At 42.9% G+C, this 19,831-nt stretch overlaps 1 protein-coding gene across 3 annotated transcripts in view; it reads right to left on the bottom strand.

Annotated features, from left to right (window-relative positions):
- LOC120946917 (ovostatin-like) overlaps positions 1-19,209 on the bottom strand; it is a 136,150-nt gene extending 116,941 nt beyond the window's left edge. For all 3 annotated transcript variants that reach the window (XM_040361741.1, XM_040361740.1, XM_040361739.1), the window contains exons 1-8: positions 19,101-19,209; positions 16,530-16,586; positions 14,426-14,627; positions 9,986-10,142; positions 5,432-5,484; positions 4,361-4,381; positions 3,177-3,345; positions 1,311-1,395 (exon numbers count right to left, since the gene is read on the bottom strand). In XM_040361741.1, the coding sequence (XP_040217675.1) occupies positions 1,311-1,395; positions 3,177-3,345; positions 4,361-4,381; positions 5,432-5,484; positions 9,986-10,142; positions 14,426-14,627; positions 16,530-16,586; positions 19,101-19,165 (809 nt within the window). In that variant the 5' untranslated portion in view covers positions 19,166-19,209. The remainder of the gene's footprint in view (positions 1-1,310; positions 1,396-3,176; positions 3,346-4,360; positions 4,382-5,431; positions 5,485-9,985; positions 10,143-14,425; positions 14,628-16,529; positions 16,587-19,100) is intronic.
- Between the last annotated feature and the right edge of the window lie 622 nt (positions 19,210-19,831).

Raw genomic sequence — 19,831 nt, 5'->3', positions numbered from 1 at the left:
CCCATCTCTTCCATGTTCCCTCAGTCCAGTGTTACTTATTCTCAGAGACAGAGCTTAGAATGATCATTATCTTCTAACACTTCAAAACTGGAAAATCAGTAAAAGTAAAATTGTGTTGGATTCGATTTGTGTGTCTTAAAGAGTCAGGCCCCTTTTACACGGCGGGTTTGATCGGGTCCACCAGTTTTTTAGGTGGACCAGATCGGACAGTTCAGTCATGATGGGTATAAACAGACTTGTATCCGTTTACAACTGCTTACCTCCAGGCCCGATCCACTTCCCTAAAGAAAATGGATCTAGGCAAATCCAATTGGAGGGTAGTTGAGTGTAAATGGACATTGGAGTCCATTTACATTCAGCCACCCATAGAACAGAACGGCTCAGTCCGTGTCTGCTCTGCATATACAAAGTAGATACGGATGTGTCATCTGCCCCCTCTCCTGTCAAGGGAGCCCTTTCTGATTGAGATGGGGTCTCCTCCGTCAGAAAGTGGCCTAAAGCTGCTTGTGGATGGTGCCAAGTCAGCAGGTGAATATACTCAGTGCCGATCCTGACCTCCATGGGGCCCTAAGCAAAATGACATGTCACATTAAATATTAAAGTTGAGAAGGGGGAGGGGTGTTCTGCTATCGGAACTGACATCTTACATTAAAGCAGTGTTTCTCAATTCCAGTCCTCAGGCCCCCCCAACAGGTCAGGTTTTCAGGATTTCCATTATTTTGCACAGGTGATTTGATCAGTTTCACTGCCTTAGTAATCACCACAGCCTTTTCATCTGAGGGAAATCCTGAAAACCTGACCTGTTGGGGGGGCCTGAGGACTGGAATTGAGAAACACTGCATTAAAGTGAGAAGGCAGGGGTGCTGACTTCTTACCTCTTCTCCCATGCAGCCAGTGAGTTGAGAAGTGGGGTGAGGGGCCAAAAACGACTTCTTACCAGGCGGGGCCTCTAGTAATTTGGGGGGCCCCCTGCAGCTTTGTGGGGCCCTAAGTGGCTTCCATAGTGAGCCTATAGGGTGGATCGGCCCTGAATATACTGTCTGGACAACTGGGCCTAAGGAGATATATCAGTGCATAAAGCAGCATCTGAAACACAACAGGGCCATTTACAACAGTCCAGTCCACTGCTTTGTGTTAAATGCAGTTGCATCGCAATAAAGCCGATTTGTTTAAATGGGCTTCCCAATGTATCACAATGGACCAAAAATTCATGCATGCACCATTTCCAGCTGTTACCTTGCCACTGTGATGTGAACATGCCCTCATGGTATGAGTAGGTTTATAGGTTTGTGAGCTTTGACTGTACTTACTGTGCATTTCCAGTAATTTCAGCCGTTTCGTCCAAAACAGAGATGGTGCTGGGACAAGTGGCTTTCCAATCAAATCTTGGTAGCTCTGAAAATGAATGACAACATCATCAACTCTCATCCTAGAAGGACACGTGCTGTATACATTGTCCCTGATACTCCTGCATTATAGTCCCACAGTAATGGGTGTATGAGGCTCCATCCATAGCAGTGGGGTATGTGTTTCATGTGTAGGTGGCTATAATGATTTTTTTGTGACCTGTTTCTCATGTGAACCCATTAATTCTGAATTCTGCAATTTGTTTTTGTTTTGTTTTTTAATGCTGCATTATGCAGTTGGTCAGTGTCAGCCTACACTCAACAAAAAAGTGGTCCTGGTTTCAAATTTTGCCCATAGGTATACAGGAATGATTTGCATTGCTTTTGCTTTGCCCCCTACTCAAAGATTAAAAAATAGACCCCCTATTATTTGCATTCAGGCCCGTCGCTACAGGACAGGCAAAACAAACAATTGCTTGGGGCCCCGAGCTTGCCTGGAGCCCCCAACTTCTCCTTCCCAGGCTGTAGCGTGGCCAAGCTCCTTTTCCTTCCTTCTGGAGTCCTGTCAGTCCGGCTGGGTACCACGTGTGGTACAGGAGATTCAGTTTCCGGTTCCAGGCCGGACTGACAGGAAGTGCACACTGAGTGCTCACTTCCTTTCAGTCCGGCCGGGAACACAGGAAACTGAATCTCCTGTACCGTGCGGTACCCGGCCCGGCCCCGGTACTATATGATAGGGGACTGGGGACCCATAATGATAGAACACCAGACTAAGAGGAGGAAGAGGAGCTCGGCCACACTACAGCCTACAGGGAAGAAGGGGAGGTGAGAAAAGAAAAACATAGGGACTAGGGGGGGGGGGGGGGGGGGGAGTAAGAACATGGGTGTAAAAAATTAATGTAGCGCTAATGTAGGTTTGCTGTTCGAGGTGGTGCTTGGGGGCCCCCATTTTGCTTGGGGCCCCTAAATTCCTTCAAACGGCCCTGTTTGCATTTGCAATGGATGCAAGACCTGTAGATCCCTTCAATATTAGGAAGAGTCTACCATGCTGTGGTGATCTCCAAACTGCGGCCTGGGGGCTGGATAATGCCCTTTGCTTGCTTTTATCAGGCCCTTGGGGCAGTATCCCACCCACTGTTAACAACATTGGGACATAGTTCCTGCCACTAACACCAATAATGGGACACTAGTCCTCTCACTGACACCAACAATTAAACACCAATTTCCCATTGATACCAATGATAGGGCACTATTCCTTCCATTGATACCAATGACAGGGCACTGTTCCTTCCATTGATACCAATGACAGGGCACTGTTCCTTCCACTGACACCAATGATGGGGTATTGTTTACTCCCACTGAAGCTAAGACATTTTCTTCCTTCACTGACCACAGTCCACCCCCCTAAAGTTTGAAGGACAGTACATTTTCCCTTGCATGATATTAGTGCAATGGTTTACAAAATGCAAAATTTCAGTAAAAAATACATTAAAGTTAATTTTAAGGCATACAAACTAAATCATTTATCCATTTATTTTTTGTAAAATAGAAAAGATGAGGTTGCACCTAGTAAATAGATACCCTACCTGCCAAGCCATGAAATTGCATGCACCCGTGATTCATCCCTATATTTTCCATGCTTGATGCTTTAAAAGCCCTTATAGGTAACAGTGACCCTGTTCAAGGTGCCCAGCATAGCCCAAAAGAACCCACGCCAGGGTAGGCCTCCTATGTGACCCACACTTGGCGCCCAACAAGGAGGATAACATGGAGGAAGTGCCACCCGCATATTCACTACATCAGTTACAAGGGGGATACAATTCAACGCACCGTATCTCTGAAGCTCTGCAGATGTGTACTCAATTGCTCCCTTATCATCTTCAAACTGTATACTCCAATACCCGAGCCGTGAGCGCTCAGATGTTAGGAAGTCCACTGTCACCACACCATGGTCTAACGTGGGATTCAGAATTTGGTTCACGCGCGCTCCATTTGGGTCCTTTAGAAACATAAACGAAGCATGGGAGTTGATGATTGATAATGGTAATACTGTATATATGCATACTTTAGATTTCTGCTAGATAACCCTTGCATGGGCTATGATCTGTAGAAGAACAAAACAAGCCTTATCCTAAGATTCTCATCAGTGACTTTTACATATTCATTCTTAACCATTGTTATTATGCAGAGGAAGTACCATGTCACTTCATGCGCAACGTATTTCTGTCATTTAAAGCACATGGAGTCACAAAGAAATCAGATCCCCAGACAGCACATACATAGCATGGGAAAGCAAGAATAAAGGATATAGTTGGAATCTGGCTTTAAAAAACATCCAAGAACTTCCAAAATACTAAAGCTTTAAAGGAATATATTATGGTTTTGTACTTTTTGCTTTAGTAAGAGGGGTATTGGGCACACTGATGTGATTGGGACCCTAATGTAAGGAGGGACTTTGATATAAGGGGAGGTTCTGATAGGGACCCTGATGTAACAGGGGACTCTGATGGGGACCTTCATGCAAGGGGGCTCATAATGGTACCCTAATGTAAGGAGGACCCTGATGTAATCGCCCAGAGGCGATTCAGTTCGCATGTGTTGCGCTTTACAAGTCTCTCACTCACTCACTCACTCTAATGTAAAGGGGGGCTCTGTGGGAAATTTAGATGGGGACCAAAATGTAATAGGGACTCTGAAGGGGACCCTGTTGAAAGGGGGACTCAAATACAAAGTGGCTCTGATGGGGACCTTGATGCAAAGGGGGCTCATATGGGGACCCTAATTTAAGAGGGGACCCTGATGTAACAGAGGCTCCTATGTTAGGAGGCACTCTGATGAGAACCTTCATGTAAGGAGGAACTCAGTTGTGGAACCAAGGTGTAAGGGGGACTCTGATGGGGACCCTCATGAAAGGGGGGCTCCAATAAGGATCCTGATGTAAGGGGTGACTCTGATGTAAGGGGGGGGGGATTACTAAAAACATTAACTAAAATAAAAAAAAAGACAAGTCTTACCACAAGTGTAACTTTTGTGAACTGTAAAACAAAAAAGAAAATATATTAATCAAAAAGTGGTAAATAAATGATTTGTTTCATTTAGCATTGTTTATACACCAATACACACAGCGGTTGAAGCACACCATTTCGCTAAACATATGTGGACCCCCCTCCAAATAAGTTCAAGAGTTTCCAGTGAAGGGTTCCGTTAATACTACATCATACAAAGGCATTGTGTTTTTCCAACCTTGTGGTAACAGTTTGGGGAATGCCCTTTTCTGTTCTAGCATGACTGTACCCCTGTGTACAAAGCCAGCTCCATAATTACATGGTTTGGTGAGTTTGGATGTACTTGTGTCCTTCACAGAGCTCTGACCTCAACCCTACTGAACACATTTGGGATGAATTGGAACGCCGAATGGGAGTCGGGTCTTCTCATCCAAATGCCTTTTACAAATGTTCTTTTTTGCGAAATGGGAACAAAAAATCACACTTTCGAAATACTTGTGGAAGGCCTTCCCAGAAGGGTGGAGGCAGTGATAGCTTCAACTGCAAAGCCAACTCCAAATTAATGGCCATGGTTTTGTAAATAGGATGTCCAAGCTCATATGCTGAAGCTGCTTTAACTGTAAAGGCTGTCCATTATAAAGGCCATGGTTTTAATTTGGAATGTCCAATATGCTCATGTAAAGGTGATGGGCAGACATCCACAGACCTTAGGCCATATAGTATATTAATAATCTTTTCTTTACAATGGTAGAGCAGATAACTGGCATTCTAATACATGAGTGCCTTGCCAGTTGTGCACCTGTACTCACTCTTTCCATTAAGTAAAACCATTGCGTAATGCAGAGTACAAACGGGAAGCTGTATGGTCATCTGGCAGGTGGGTAAGGACCATTACCATGTTTTCGATGGAAGGGCAGTGATCTCTGCACATAGGGAATGCTAAAATACTATGGTTGGCCATGTACTATATGGGGAACACAATGAGATCATTACATTATTATTTTTGCCAAATCATTGGGAGTAAGCTGCCTGAAGCCTGAAAGTATTTTTTTAAAGAGCAGAACATTATAAAAGTCTTACATTTTTTACAACTTGCTTCAGGTTTTCATCGTAACATGGCATCCTTATTTTTACTGCGGAAAAGGAAAAGAATGTTAAAGGGACATCTGGCATAAACTGTAACATAGGAGATAGACCCAACAAATTGTTTTATTTTTGGATAGAGCTTGGTAAGGTTGGAATCTAGAAGCTAAACAAAAAAATTAAATGAATTTTAAAGCACTCATACATATGTTTATTGAACCACTGAACAAAAAAAAGTGAACCCTGAAATCACAGAACACTAAAAAGTCCACAAAGGGTACAGAATGGCCAGTCCTCTGAAGTGAAAGGACCTCTAACCCTAAACCTCCAGAGGTGTGAGTCTCCTCAAAGAGGCAAGGTAGCCCATGGTACACCTAGCCGAAACCAGGTGGACCCCCCTCCTTGGGATGCCACCTCCAGGGGGCACATCACCATGAAAAAAACATGAAATAAAAAAAATTCAGAGCTAAACTCTTGTATTTAAATTGCTTAACATGATTTCACTGCACACTGAGAGCATCTCACAGTATGCCTTAGAAGTTGCAGCAAGTGAAATAGAGCCCATCTCATTTCATGGATGGAGGATATCCAGCATTTTCTAGAATTTCAGTTCTTTCAATAATGGAAGCTTAGCATCACATGTGGGCATTACCTAGGGTGGTCTGCAAGTAAATACAGCCTGCCTAAGAGCGCTCACTCCTCCATACTGACACTCGCCCGTCAAGGCATTTTGATATTTTCTTAAAGGGTCACTAAAGGAAAACATTGTTTTTTGCTGAAATGACTGTTTACAGGGTATAGAGACATAATAGTTAACTGATTCCTTTTAAAAATGATTACAAATAGATAAAAATCAATCATATAATGTGCCTGCAGGTTAGTTTCACTTTTAAACTGGTTTCATGTTCCTGTGAACTAGAGAGACCCACAGAACAAAAACAAACAAATCCAGGGCAGTGTTTTGTTTTTAAAATGAATCTGATTGGTTCTGTTAAGTTTTAGACACACAGTAATGACAGCTTAGACCACCGTGAAAAACTCCCAGTATGATGGTTACAAGGAAACAGGCAACCAGGAAGTGTGGAGATCACAGCAGAATTACAGCAACTTCAAAGCAAAAACAAACAATAAGGACATGAAACCAGTACTGCAGTAAGGTAAAGGAAGCTATTTAGCTAAAAAAAAAATCCTTTAGTGATCCTTTCACTCCTCCCAAGAGCCAGCCCACTGCTTTTGTAGCCGTGAAAGGACTACTGTTATCTGACACTGCAGACTTATCTTCCATTTTTCGGTCCGCCACTCCGTCTGAAGGATTGCGGCCTACCACGCCACCCACTGCCACTGCAGTTCCAGATCGAATAGGCCAAACTTTGCTCCGTCACCCCAGAAGTATCCTTGCATCATTGCTGACAGCAGAGGTGGCAGGCAGACTGCAAGGGGACCTGTCATTAGTCATACCAAGTATCTCTGCTCTGAATGCTGACCACTTTTGCCATTCTTAAGGATCTTTTGCTTCTCTGAGCTCTAACTGCTGGTGAAGATAATATATTAAGAACGCTATCCTTTTTGCTCTTAAAGCGGAGTTCCACCCAAAAGTGGAACTTGCACTCTTTGTACTCCCCCCCCCCCCCCTTCGGTTCCACATTTGGCACCTTTGAGGGGGAGGGGGACAGCATACGTCTTTCACAGGTATGCTTTCTCCACTTCTGGGAGCCTCAGCCGTGGGTATTGACGTCACGGCTGGGGCTCCCTCCTCCTCCCCTGGCCACCGGGCCAGTAGGAGAGAGGAGCAGAGCCTCCTGAATGCTCAGTAGAGTTCCCGGTTTGAAGCCGTAAGGCTTCACTGCCAGGTTCCCTTAAGCAATTCACCCGTCAGCTGATGGAAACAGCTGCGGTGCCGACATCACTGGACTCCAGGACAGGTAAGTGTCCGATTATTAAAAGTCAGCATTAGGATTAGAGGTACTATAGGCCTGCCCGGGTTTTCCCTTTAGTAGTAGTAGTAGTACTGACATCATCTATTGACCCTTTGAATATCTGTTTGCTTAATGTCTGTCAATGTCTGTTAGGCCTCGTACACACGACCGAACATGTATGCTGAAACTGGTCCGCGGACCAGTTTCCGCGGACATGTTCGGTCGTCTGTACGGCCGACTGGACAATTTTCCGGCGGATCGGACAGGTTTCCAGCGGACAAATGTTTCTTAGCATGCTAAGAAACATGTCCGCTGGAACCATGTCCGCCGGACATGTCCGATGGTCAGTATGACTCATCGGACATGTCCGCTCGCCCGAGAACCCGCGCATGACGTCGAAGTGATTCGACGCATGCGCGGAAGCATTGAACTTCCGCGTCAGAGAACGTCGGTGTCGTATACGTGGGGGATTTTGGTTTGATGGTGTGTACAACCATCAGACCAAAATCTGCTAGCGGACATGTCCGATGAAAACGGTCCGCTCGTGTGTACAAGGCCTTACATTGAATAACATTGTCATTCGTGGGTTATTGCTATTTTCATTCAACTGCGTCTTGGCTGCTGTTTTCCAGGACTTGGCTGATTTGACACTCTCTTATATATATCCTCCTTCTCTGATTAAGTAAAACTAAGAAGGTTGAATTCAGTTTGCATTGTGTTGGTGTCTTATTTAATGGTATACACATCATGTCTTAACCTAGAGTGTCGGAAAGGCTGGAAAGTTTACAGGGTCAAGGCTGCACAGAGGAACATACAATATTAGGTGGCCCTTGTCGGAGTAAGGCTACACAGGGCTGAGAGCTCTAACGAGGAGTACTGAGGCACCCTGCTGGCCCCATCCATGATCTGTCTGCATGGCATCAAGAAGCACCAGCCCAGTGAGGACATCACTGGGACTACAATAAGGTATGTATTGAAAATGGAAATAATGTATTTAAAATTAATATTATTAAATCTTACTTCACTCCCCCATTGTTCTGTTTACCCCAGGGAATAAGGAGAAATAGCCTGTACTTTGCAGGATCAGGAGCAGTTCTAAGAAGATTCGACGAAGCGGCTAAACTGTACGACGCCGCAATCATACATTTCCGGTTGAATGTTCTGCCCACAAGCTATAGTAGAATTGTAATGTTATATGACTATTATTAATTATATTAATTATTAGGGTTGTCCCGATACCGATACTAGTATCGGTACCGATACTGAGCATTTGCGCGAGTAATTGTAATCACGGAAATGCTCCCGATGCTTCACCGATACTTTTTTTTTCTGGAGAGTGGGTGGAGAGGGGGCGGAGAGAGCTGCTGCCGCTGTCTAGTCCCCAAAGAGAAAGCCAAGCCCTCCCCCCCGCTGCCTAGTTGATCAGCGCGGGGAACATTACAGTTTTTATTTGAATAGCTGTGTGTTCCCCGCTGCGCCTCATCATATATAGCCCCTCCCCCTTGTCCGGGCACTTTGATAGACAGATCACCATCCCAGGATTGGATGGGTGATCTGTCTATCAAAGTGCCTGGACAAGGGGGAGGGGCTATATATGACGAGGCGTGGCGGGGAACACACAGCTATTCAAATGAAAGCTGTAATGTTCCCCACGCTGATCAACTAGGCGGCAGCGGCGGCTTGGCTTTCCCTTTGGGGACATGGCTGCATTTGGGGATAAGCTGCATTTGGGGACAAGGCTGCATTTGGGAACACATGGCTGCATTTGGGGACACAGGGACACATTAAAAAAAAAGTATCGGTAATCGGTATTGGCGAGTACATGAAAAAAAGTATCGATACTTGTACTCGGTCCTAAAAAAGTGGTATCGGGACAACCCTATTAATTATTATTACTAGTCAACCAACATTAGAATTCTTCTATAGCCTATGGGTGGAGGATTCGACCATAAATGTACGCTTGCGGCGATCATATGTTTTTAGCTGCTTCGTCGAATCTTCATGTCTCTATGTCAAATCTTTCCTCTCTATGTAGAATAATCTTGGACTAATAGTTAGGTTAGGCACATTCAACCGCAGATTCGATAGACACAGATCGCTATTGTCACCGTCATGTCAAATCTATCTATATCGAACTGTTGAGCCCTAGGTATTATGAACACCCCCCTCCCCTCTTGGAGGTACAACATGACACCATAAACAACAAGGAAGAAAGGTGCTACTACCCCAAATTAATGAAACTCCTCCTGAGCTGTCGGGTGCAACCGTGCAGGATGGGCAGTTGCTCAGCTGCCAAAGTGATGAATGGATAAAGGACAATCCACAATCCAGCAGAGATAGATGCGTTTCAACCGCAACAGCCTTGTTCACAACAAGGCCGTTGCTGCTAAAACGCATCTACCTGTGCTGTACCTTTCTTTATGGAGATACAATAAATTTGGACTGATTTAAAGAGCATGTGTGGAATGGTGGATTGTCCTTCATCCACAACATGACAACAGACCAGACTCACAATACAATGCTGCAAATATTTTGATGCATGTCATTGACCTATTTTTTCACAATAATTTGTAATTTTATGTTAAAAGATACGTTTTGGGGAGGTCTGACCTTCCCTCGTGGCCTTTGCACTCACTTGTTTCACTTTGCTTGTATAGCGGTTTGTTTTTCTGAGGTAAGCAGGCTGAATGCGAGACATCAATCACGGCAGCCTTTCGATCCGCCACACTAAAATTGTCACCAGTAGCTGAAAAAGTGAAAAAAACGCTTGTCTCTTCACCAATTGCTGGCACCTTAAGAAGAAATGAGAGTTCCTGTAAACACCTGGGGTATGTATACAGTGTGTTATATACACCACTTGTTTAAAATATGAAAATCTGTCTGAGGCCAAATTTCACCAGTGTTGAATGCTCTGTCCCTGTCAAGTCCAGCAAAGTCTTGCAAGTTTGGCATTTAGATTTGACTGGACTAGTTGACTAAGATCTACCGAATACTCAGAGCATCGGTGCCCAATCCTATGGCAAGTATGGTTAAAAAAAACGGAGAAGAACACCTGCATAGGAAAACTCTGAAGCAGACACACCCTTACCTGACTATCATATACTAGGCACATGGCTTGTTTAGTGGTTATCCCCATTTGATGCATCTCACACAAATATTTTATTCCTTGACCCCAAGGTTATAGGGTCATGTCACCTGTGAGAACCCATTGATAACAACTGGATCAATTTGGACAGGTTCACCCCCCTCCCCCCCAGTATATTAACATGTATATCAACTTACCTCTATGGAATCTTCCCTCAACTAGCCTGGTACACTGGCAAATCTCCCATTGCTTGCAAGGGTGTGACATCTTACTCTCCCAGCTAGTGAATGAGCGACTCCAAAGAGGCAAGTAAGTGGTTTCTTACTACCCTACCACCCTAACATAACTGAGCTGTGATGCCGTTCATCTTTTAATGCAAATAGAATCAGGTGTGCTTTTGAGAGTGCTAGGATAGGCTAATGCAGTGGTCCCGAAACTGTGGCCCAGGGGCCAGATGCGGCCCCTTGCTTGCCTTTATCCGGCCCTTGGGGTACTATTGCTCCCCCAAAAACAAAGTACTATTCCTCAGACTGTCAGTGGAAGAAGTTGGCCCATTGTTGGTGTCTGTGGGAGGAATGATGCCCCCTCATTGCTGTCTGTGGGAGGATTAGTCCCAATTGTTGGTATCATAAGAAGGAATAGAGTCCTATCTTTGGTGTCAGTGGAATAAATTGTGCCCCATTGTTGGTATTAATGATAGAGCACCAATGAGGGGGAATAATTCCTCCCACTAACACCAACTATGGGGCATCCATTCCTACTAATGACCCCAAATATGGGCCACTATTCCTCCCACTGAAACTAATGATGGGGCACTATTCCTCCTCCTGATACCAAAAACTGGGCACCATTCCTACCGCTGACACCAACAATGGGGCACTATTCCTTCCACTGATACCAACATTTGGCACTATTCCTTCCACTCATAAGAATGATGAAGCATTGTTTACTCTCATTGATGCCAAAGCATTTGCTACTCACAATGGCCAAAGTGCGGCCCCCAGAAAGTTTGAGGGGCAGTAAGCAGGCCCTTTGTTTAGAACGTTTGGCGAACCCTGGGCTAATGCATTAAAAAAGATCAATATTTTATTTTCCAGGGTCTCTGCCTTTATTAGCCTATTCTATTCCTAGCACTTTCAAAAAAACTAGTTGGGAGAGGGAGATGTCACAACCTTACTTGCAAGGGGGATTTGTTAGCATACCGGGCTGGTTGGGAAGAGGTTCCATATAGGCAAGTTGATGATTCTCCTGAATATGGCACTTCTCTTGAGGGGAGATTCACAGTCTACATTTTTCCTAGTGACTCTTGTCATCAGGACAGACAGTGAAGAGAAAGCCAAAATTTTACAATAGGAGGGAAAGTCTTCCAATACGTGATTTAGTCATCATTTTCTAAAAGGGGTAGGTAGATTCAGGTACATTGGCGCCGTTTAGGCTACGCCGCCGTAAATTAGCTAGGCTAGTAATTATTCTAAATCAACTTACCTGCTAATTTACGGTGGCGTATCCTAAAACGAGCAGGCGTAAGGGTGCCTAATTCAAATTGGTTGGAGGGGGGCGTGTTGTATGGAAATGAGGCTTGACCTCACGTTTTTGACGTTTTTTGTCACTGGGCATGCGCCGGGCGACTACATTTCCTAGTGCGCATTGCGGCTAAGTACGCCGTACGGGCCTATTGATTTCGACGTGGACGTAAACTACGTAAATCCCGATTCGCGGACGACTTACGCAAACGACGTAAAAATTTTGAATTTCGGGAACGGCGGCCATACTTAACATTACTATTCCACTAGAGCCTAGCACTAACTTTACGTGGCCTATCTCTTATGGAAACTACGTAATTCGACTGCGTCGGCCTGGCGTACGTTCGTGAATCGGCGTATCCCCTCATTTACATAATCTACGCCGGCCGCAATGGAAGCACCATCTAGCGGCCAGCAGAAAAATTGCCATCTAAGATATGACGGCGCAAGCCGTCGTATCTTAGATATGTTTAAGCGTATCTCTGTTTGAGCATACGCTTAAAACATACGGCGGCGTAGATTCTGAGTTAGGCCGGCTTATCTACTGATAAGCCGGCCTAACTCTTTGTGAATCTACCTAGGGATCTTTGCTTACTTTGGAGAGATTTTCTCTCACTTGCTGTTGTTTCCCTGGGTCAGGAACTAAAATAAAAAAATCTCACACGGGAAAAAAAAAAAACTCTAGACAGGAGTTTTAACCATCCCCATTCTTCTAGATAATAATAATAAAAAAGATGTTTAAGTTCAAAAGACTCACAGCACCAAATTATTCCATATTTACAACTGGTATATGCTAAATTACTTGCTGCCAGAGCCCTTATTTGTTTTTGTTTTTCCTTTTTGCGGATTTTGCATGTTTAAAAAATAATGTAAGGCCTAAAGATCGGTTAAAAACCCCAAAATATATTTTCTTGAGATAGCAAGCCTGGAAAATAAAATGGAGGTACTTTTAATGTCACACAATATTAATACAATGGTTTATCAAATACAAACCCAATTGTTTAGTTAATAATAAAAGATGAGTTTGTACAGAGTAAATAGATCCCCAACATGTTGAGCCCTAGGACTGTGTGTGCCCAAGAAACGATGACAAACTTTGGCGCCCACAATTTTCCATAGGCAACACTTTAAAGCTCTTACCGGTCATTAGTTCAATGTTGAATTATGGGCCTAGAATTGTCGCTTTCACGCCTGCGTGTGGGGTGATATGTATCATGTGTAGAGTGGTGTTCATATGTGCATGTACTGTATGTAGGGTAGAGAGAGGACTCACATTTTTTTGGGGGGGGGGTTCCGGAAGGATGTAAATGTAATTATTATTTATTTCACTTTTTTTCACCAAACTTTATTTTTAACACATAGGGGACCAAAAGTGATAGCATTTTGTTCTGACACGTTTTCTTTAACCCCTGATTTCTCACATGCTCTTAGTTGAAGCTAATGGAGTACAAATCGTGTTCCATTAGCTTTTTCCCTGGCCACATCTGCCGTGGAAAGTGACAGCTGAAAATGGAAGCGATGCAATGTGAGTCACTTCCATGTTCATTCTAGGTAGGCAAAATCAGCAAACAGACGTTCACTGACCTCCCTGTCCTTCAGGTGGGATAATGGAGCTCAGGAAACATGGCTGGGGAGTCACACACAAGGAGAGAGGGACACTTAAAAGCCAACAATCAGCTTGGGAGGTTTGTGTGTAAAACTCCTCACTGCTGAGGATTTATGCCATACATTGGTGACAGCAAAAGAGTTGAAGGTCTGGGGGGCTGAGTTCAATATCACCTGTATTTGCATTGAAGAAAAGTTTGCAAATCCAGAAATGAGTGTGGCTTTCCCTTCATAGAGTGGCTTGAAGATGACATCAGAACATCATGTTTGACCCACTTGTATGTATAACCTGCCTCATGAGGCATGGGTCAGGTAGAGACTTAAGGTCAGCCTCACTGGAGAGGCTAAGTGGTTGGGACAATCCACCCCTGTGTCTAAGAAAATTAGAATATAGCCCCCTCTGTGGGTCTCAGAGAGCTGATTTTGGGAAGAGGAAGCTGTGTCCCCTGTGCCAGCAAAAGAATAGGCATCAAAGGTTGACCTGGAAAGCCTTGGCTCCAAAGCTGGGCTGATGCTATATGTTATATCCGTGTTCAAATCTTAACCATCTCCTAACTGCTAATTTAACAACTATGACCTTGCATTGCATGTAGTTACAGAGCGCTTGCAGAGCGGCCAAATTCAAATTCTTTACTACTTCTTTACTAAATTCTTTACTACTTCTTTACTAAATTCTTTACTACTTCTTCTACTGGAAGAAGACATGTGGGGTACGGCAGGGGTGGAGTACCCCTTTATACTTTATTGCAGGATGATGTTGCAAGACATTAGTGCTCCCTTAGCGGTGCGTCTATAAATGGTGGGATTGTATAAAGGATATATTAGAACATTGAGTTTTTGTAGCTGGAAGGACATTACTTACGGTGAATTCAGTGCAGTCATAATGTTCAGAAGTCACGAGTTTGCTGACAATGGGCAACTTTTCAGAAAAATATTGCAGGTCAACCGTGACAGTGACGGGCACTTCACACTTCAGCCATGTGCAGACTGTGCCTTGGGATCCGCTGGTCAGTTTGAATGGTACGATCATTATGTAGTCACATTTGGGGTTTGGGGGTACAGTGCTGTAATGAGAATGAGAAGTTTTAATTTGCCCAAAAATTTGGTCATTTTTTTATTAGACTTTATTATTTTTTTAATCGGCACCTTGTTGAGAAACAGCCAACTATCTATGGAGCAAGGTGTGAATCTTGTCTTAGTCTATCTACAGGAAACGTAAAGATTACCCCTGCACCCCCAATGCAAGGCTTAAATGTTCATTTAATCTAGAGGAGAATGAAAAGCATTTTAAGTTACCTGATCCTCTGCTCCCCTGGCACTAGGGTGACCACATTTTCAAACTGCAAAATAGCTCAAGCTCTTTCAGATTGGATGGAGAGCGTCTGTGAACAGCAATTTTCAAGTCTTGCCACAGGTCTTAATTGAATTTAGGTCTGGACTTTTGAGTGAGTCACGATATAAAAATCGAATGTAAAAAATAGTACAACGAGCTGTCTGACGATTTTCGGCTCATTAGTACGGTGCTTTTAACAGCCAATTTCGCTTTTTCATCAGACAAAAGATAGATGTACAGACTATACATTTTTTGCCGGATGTGAACTCAATGTCCGATTTTTGTTTCATTAGTATGGTTTTCTTACAAAAAAAAAATCATAAGAGCAAGACTCCATTATCACACACACTGAGATCCCACTGCCTTCAGCGTAAGGTATTTGGGAAGAACACTTTCAAGTACTGAGTGCAACCACTCTCTGTACAGAGAGAGAGAGAGACAACGATATTCTACACATTCTAAAAAGATACAGGTTGCTTGATCCCCACCTGGGCTTCTTGCAACCCTTCCAGATGTGAGTATTGCCATTTATATTATCCTTCTGAACCAGCCTACAACCTTTTTATCCCACCAATTCTACACTTACCAGATTCTCTCATGGTGATACTTTCCCCCCATTTCTTCTCTCTGTCCTTTGGGGCATCTTTTATTATGTGTTACTTAAAGAAGAAATACAGGTATGTTTTTTTTTTTTACATGGTTACATTGGCCAGCTTGGACCAATGTAACTATGTATACACCATACCTGTGAAATCCCTCTTGAAGTTGTAGATACTGCTACTCGAATAATCTCCAATGGCTTACAGGTCCCTTGCCATGTTGCCTTGTGAACACAGAAGGTTGGCCACTAGAAGGTTACCGAGTTGGGGCAGAGACGTTACCCTCTCTATCTCATCCAATCAGAGAATACAAAGCATCTGAATGGTGGCTGTGCCAAGTGGCTGGTCTTGAAGTAGAGGTATATACAGTACATGGTTACATTGGTCAAAGCTGAACCAATATAACTATGTAAAATATTTATACCTAGAATTACTCTTTAAGTATAGAGATTCTGGCAATTGTTTTTGCTAGTGAGGATTAGAGATTATATAAATACATTTTGCAAAGGACCACAGCTCTTTCTCCATTCCAGCCCTTACAGATGGACCTTAATGACTCTTAAAATGCTGCCAACATTGGAAGGCAACAGGAGGAAAAGACTCCCCAATATAAATAACATACAACACCTTCACCCCATGTGGTGCAGATTCCCCCTGTTTAGACTCCTAATATTACACCAAAGACCCCTAAAAAATTCTTTATAAGATAAAATAAAAAATTGTAAAAAATAAAAACTACTGCAAGCAATCCCTTCCCTACTGACACCGCCCATTGCTCTCCTGACACCATCAGTATACATACACATACACACATGTGCAAATGTGTTTGAGTTTTGGGGTGCACACCCTAATGCCATAGGCTGCACACACCTATGTTCACAACCTATATTAAAACTCTGTATTATCTGCCCATATCAGGGGTGCTTGGCCGTTAAATACAATGGCAATCTTAGGTCCGTGTCAGAAGTCAGCTCTGAGCAGAACTGAGAAACTCAAACTTCAACAAGCCAATGAAGACATCAGATCAGGCATACCTGGATGGAGAAGGGCATGACCCAGATGGCACGGGATCAGATGGAACGAAGATTAATCTGTAGTAAGGAACACAAAAGAGAGTTCATCATTTGGATTTATATTTTATATTTACCTTTCACAAAAGCACAATCATTTCAAATGTTTCCAGTAAAGGTTTCTGTTAATACTAAAACAAACAAAGACATTTTAGACCAAGGGTCTCCAAACTTTCTAAACAAAGGACCAATGTACTGTCCTTTAAACTTTAGGGGGGTCAGACTGTAGCCAGCGGAGGAAGAAAATGTCTTGGCATCAGTGGGAGTAAACAATACCCCATCATTGTTGTCAGTGGAAGGAATAGTGCCCCATCATTGGTACCAGTGGGAAGAATAGTGTCCCATCATTGCTATCAGTGGGAGGAAGTGTCCCATCATGGGTATCAATGGAAGGTAAAGTGTCCTATCATTGGTATCAGTGGAAGGAGAAATGCCCCATTATTGGCATCAGAGGGTTGAATAGCGCCCCATCATTGATATCAGTGGGAGGAATAGTGCCCAATCATTGGTGTCAGTGGAAGGAGAAGTGCCCCGTTATTGGCATCAGAGGGATGAATGGTGCACCATCATCGATGGCTGACCCTCAGATCTACAGCGACTGCACTTCCAAGTGCACTTGCAGTACAAAGTGGATTTTCCTTTAGTAACTAAACCCCAATGGGTCTGGTATGCATTTTTTTGGGGGTGGGGGACTTTACAGAGATATGCTACAGCAAAAGTGAAATTTACAAATGAAAAAAAAAAAATATGATATAAATTTACAGCAGATTACATTTATTTTCTGGCTCCTTTAAAAAAAAAAAAAACACACACACACACAGACCCCGCTTAAAGTCCCCCAAATACTTTAGGAGACCTCTGGAGGCATCCGGGAGCCTTTTTATAAAAAAAAAGCCAGAAGGAAAATGCAATTTGTTGGCAAATTTTAACCATTTTCTTTTGCAAATGTCAGCGCTTTAAAAAAATAAAAATCACTGCTGCCAGCCAAATGGGATTTTTTTTAATGTTTTGTACTGGCACATTTTCCCCAGGACAGTGCTCAAAGTCCCCCCCCCCCCCCCCCCTATGCTTTTTTTGGCAACTCTTAGTCTATTAGACCAGAAAATAGATACTTTTAATTAAAAAAGTTTGGCCCCCATTGATTTTTAATGGGGGTCGGCTTTGAAGATTGCCAAACCCTGTCCATACTGACAGTTTGGCTAATCCCTATTGCTGACCTCTATCTGGAAACAATAGTCAAATGGCTGCTTCTGGCTTTAGTATTTTCTAAGTCCCAGATCCAAGCAAACAGATTGGAAAAGGCAAAGCAAAGTCACAAATCCTGATCTACATATAGATATAAATATGTGTGGGAGAATGTAATAAGTGCAAATTAATATTCTGGTGTTATGTCCCAGTGAAGCATATATGAAAGACCAATATAATAGTACAATAAGTCCACCAATCAGGTAGACCTGTTTTTGATAGTGCAAGGTGTTGGTTATCAGACGATAGTCTTCCTGATAAGCACTCCGGCTAGCAACCAATTCATCTGCCAATGATCCTGTTATTTTCCTTTAGTTTTTCCTCTGAGTGTTCTTACGCATGTTGTTTCTCATACACAACAAAATAAATATATCATTGCGCCGTGAAAAAAACTACCATTGGAGTTTCTGGTGCATTTAAATCCATTCACATTTAGACAGATTGTTCAGCACGTATTGTGACTTTTTCAAGAGACCCATGAAAAAGTCACATGACGTGGCGCAACGCGCCGGGAGGAGCCTAGCGACGACATCTATCGTGTATGATTACACTGGATGTGGAGTGAGGACACACGCTACTTGAATCTGATCGTTTTCACAATACACGCTGAACAATCTGTCTAAATGTGAGTGGATTTAAATGCACCGGAAACCCTAATGGTAGTTTTTCACTGAGCAATGATATATTTATTTTGTTTTGTATGAGAAACAACATGCGTAAGAACACTCAGAGGAAAAACTAAAAGGAAAATAACAGAATCATTGGCAGATTAATTGGTTGCCTATCATCTGATAACCAACACCTTGCACTATCAAAAACAGGTCTAACTGATTGGTGGACTTATTGTACTATTATATTGGTCTTTCATATATGCTTCACTGGGACATAACACCAGAATATTAATTTGCACTTATTACATTCTCCCACACATATTTATATCTATATGTATTTCATCCTGTGTTTAATAAGAGGTTGATTGTAGCGCACTATTGCCAATTTTATCACATTTATCACGGTGTCAGAACACTTTTTTAATGGTTGCAGCTTTAATCATTTATCTTTTATTAATTATCATAATTTAATATTCATATCAGCGCTTTAGTAAATTATAAACCACGTAACTACAAATCCTGATCTCCATACTTGTTTGAGATCAGTGTCTAAAAAGCCACCATAACCATTGGACAAGCATGACAGCCATAGAACTGGTGCTTTCAGAAGAGTTCACCAATGGCGGTCTCTCTACTTCCCAGCTAAAGAACAGACAAAAATAAAATCAAATTTTCTTACTGTGATAGGCCTCCAGCAATGAGACCCAGGAGGGTGACGCTCAGCAGAAGACCTCTGGAACACATCTTCCCAGATGGTGACAGGACACAGCTTCAAGGTGTACTTGGAACCTGGAACTTTTATAGATGTGAAGCTGAAATTTAAACCAACCTCCTTTTTGATTCATTGGTGCCACCCCATTATCATGAGTGTGTTTCTTCACACCCAGCAACTATGTAAACATTATGCAATAATAATAATGCTAAGTCAGAGCAGGAGATAGGTACTAAATGTTTAAACTGCAGGAGGAACACGTCAGGGTTTAGAATTTTTTTAAATCAGATGAAATTTATGGATTTCCTCATTACCAGTCTAAGAGAACAATGCTTCCCTCAGGGCAAGGCTGAGTAGTTGTGTAAGAAGGAGGAAGGCAACTGTCACCTGCGCAATTGCAGAAGATACATTATTGTTCATTGGATTTTTTTTCCCTATGGAGTTGGACAATAGCCAATAGAAAGCCACTCCAGTCATATGCTGTTTACAGGCTGGTATAATGGATACTGCTCTTCTAGAAAAACAATTCTGCTACAAATATTGAAAATGGTAGCTTTATCCAGAACACCAATGCCGCGTACACACGGTCGGCATTTCCGACAACAAAGCTTGTTGGCGGAAAATCCGAGCGTGTGTATGCTCCATCGGACATTTGCTGTCGGAATTTTTTCAATAAAAAATGTTTGAAAACTGGTTCT

Source organism: Rana temporaria, chromosome 8 (assembly GCF_905171775.1).
Source record: "Rana temporaria chromosome 8, aRanTem1.1, whole genome shotgun sequence".
Classification (NCBI taxonomy): Eukaryota; Metazoa; Chordata; class Amphibia; order Anura; family Ranidae; genus Rana; species Rana temporaria.
This window is presented reverse-complemented; position numbering and strand designations above follow the sequence as displayed.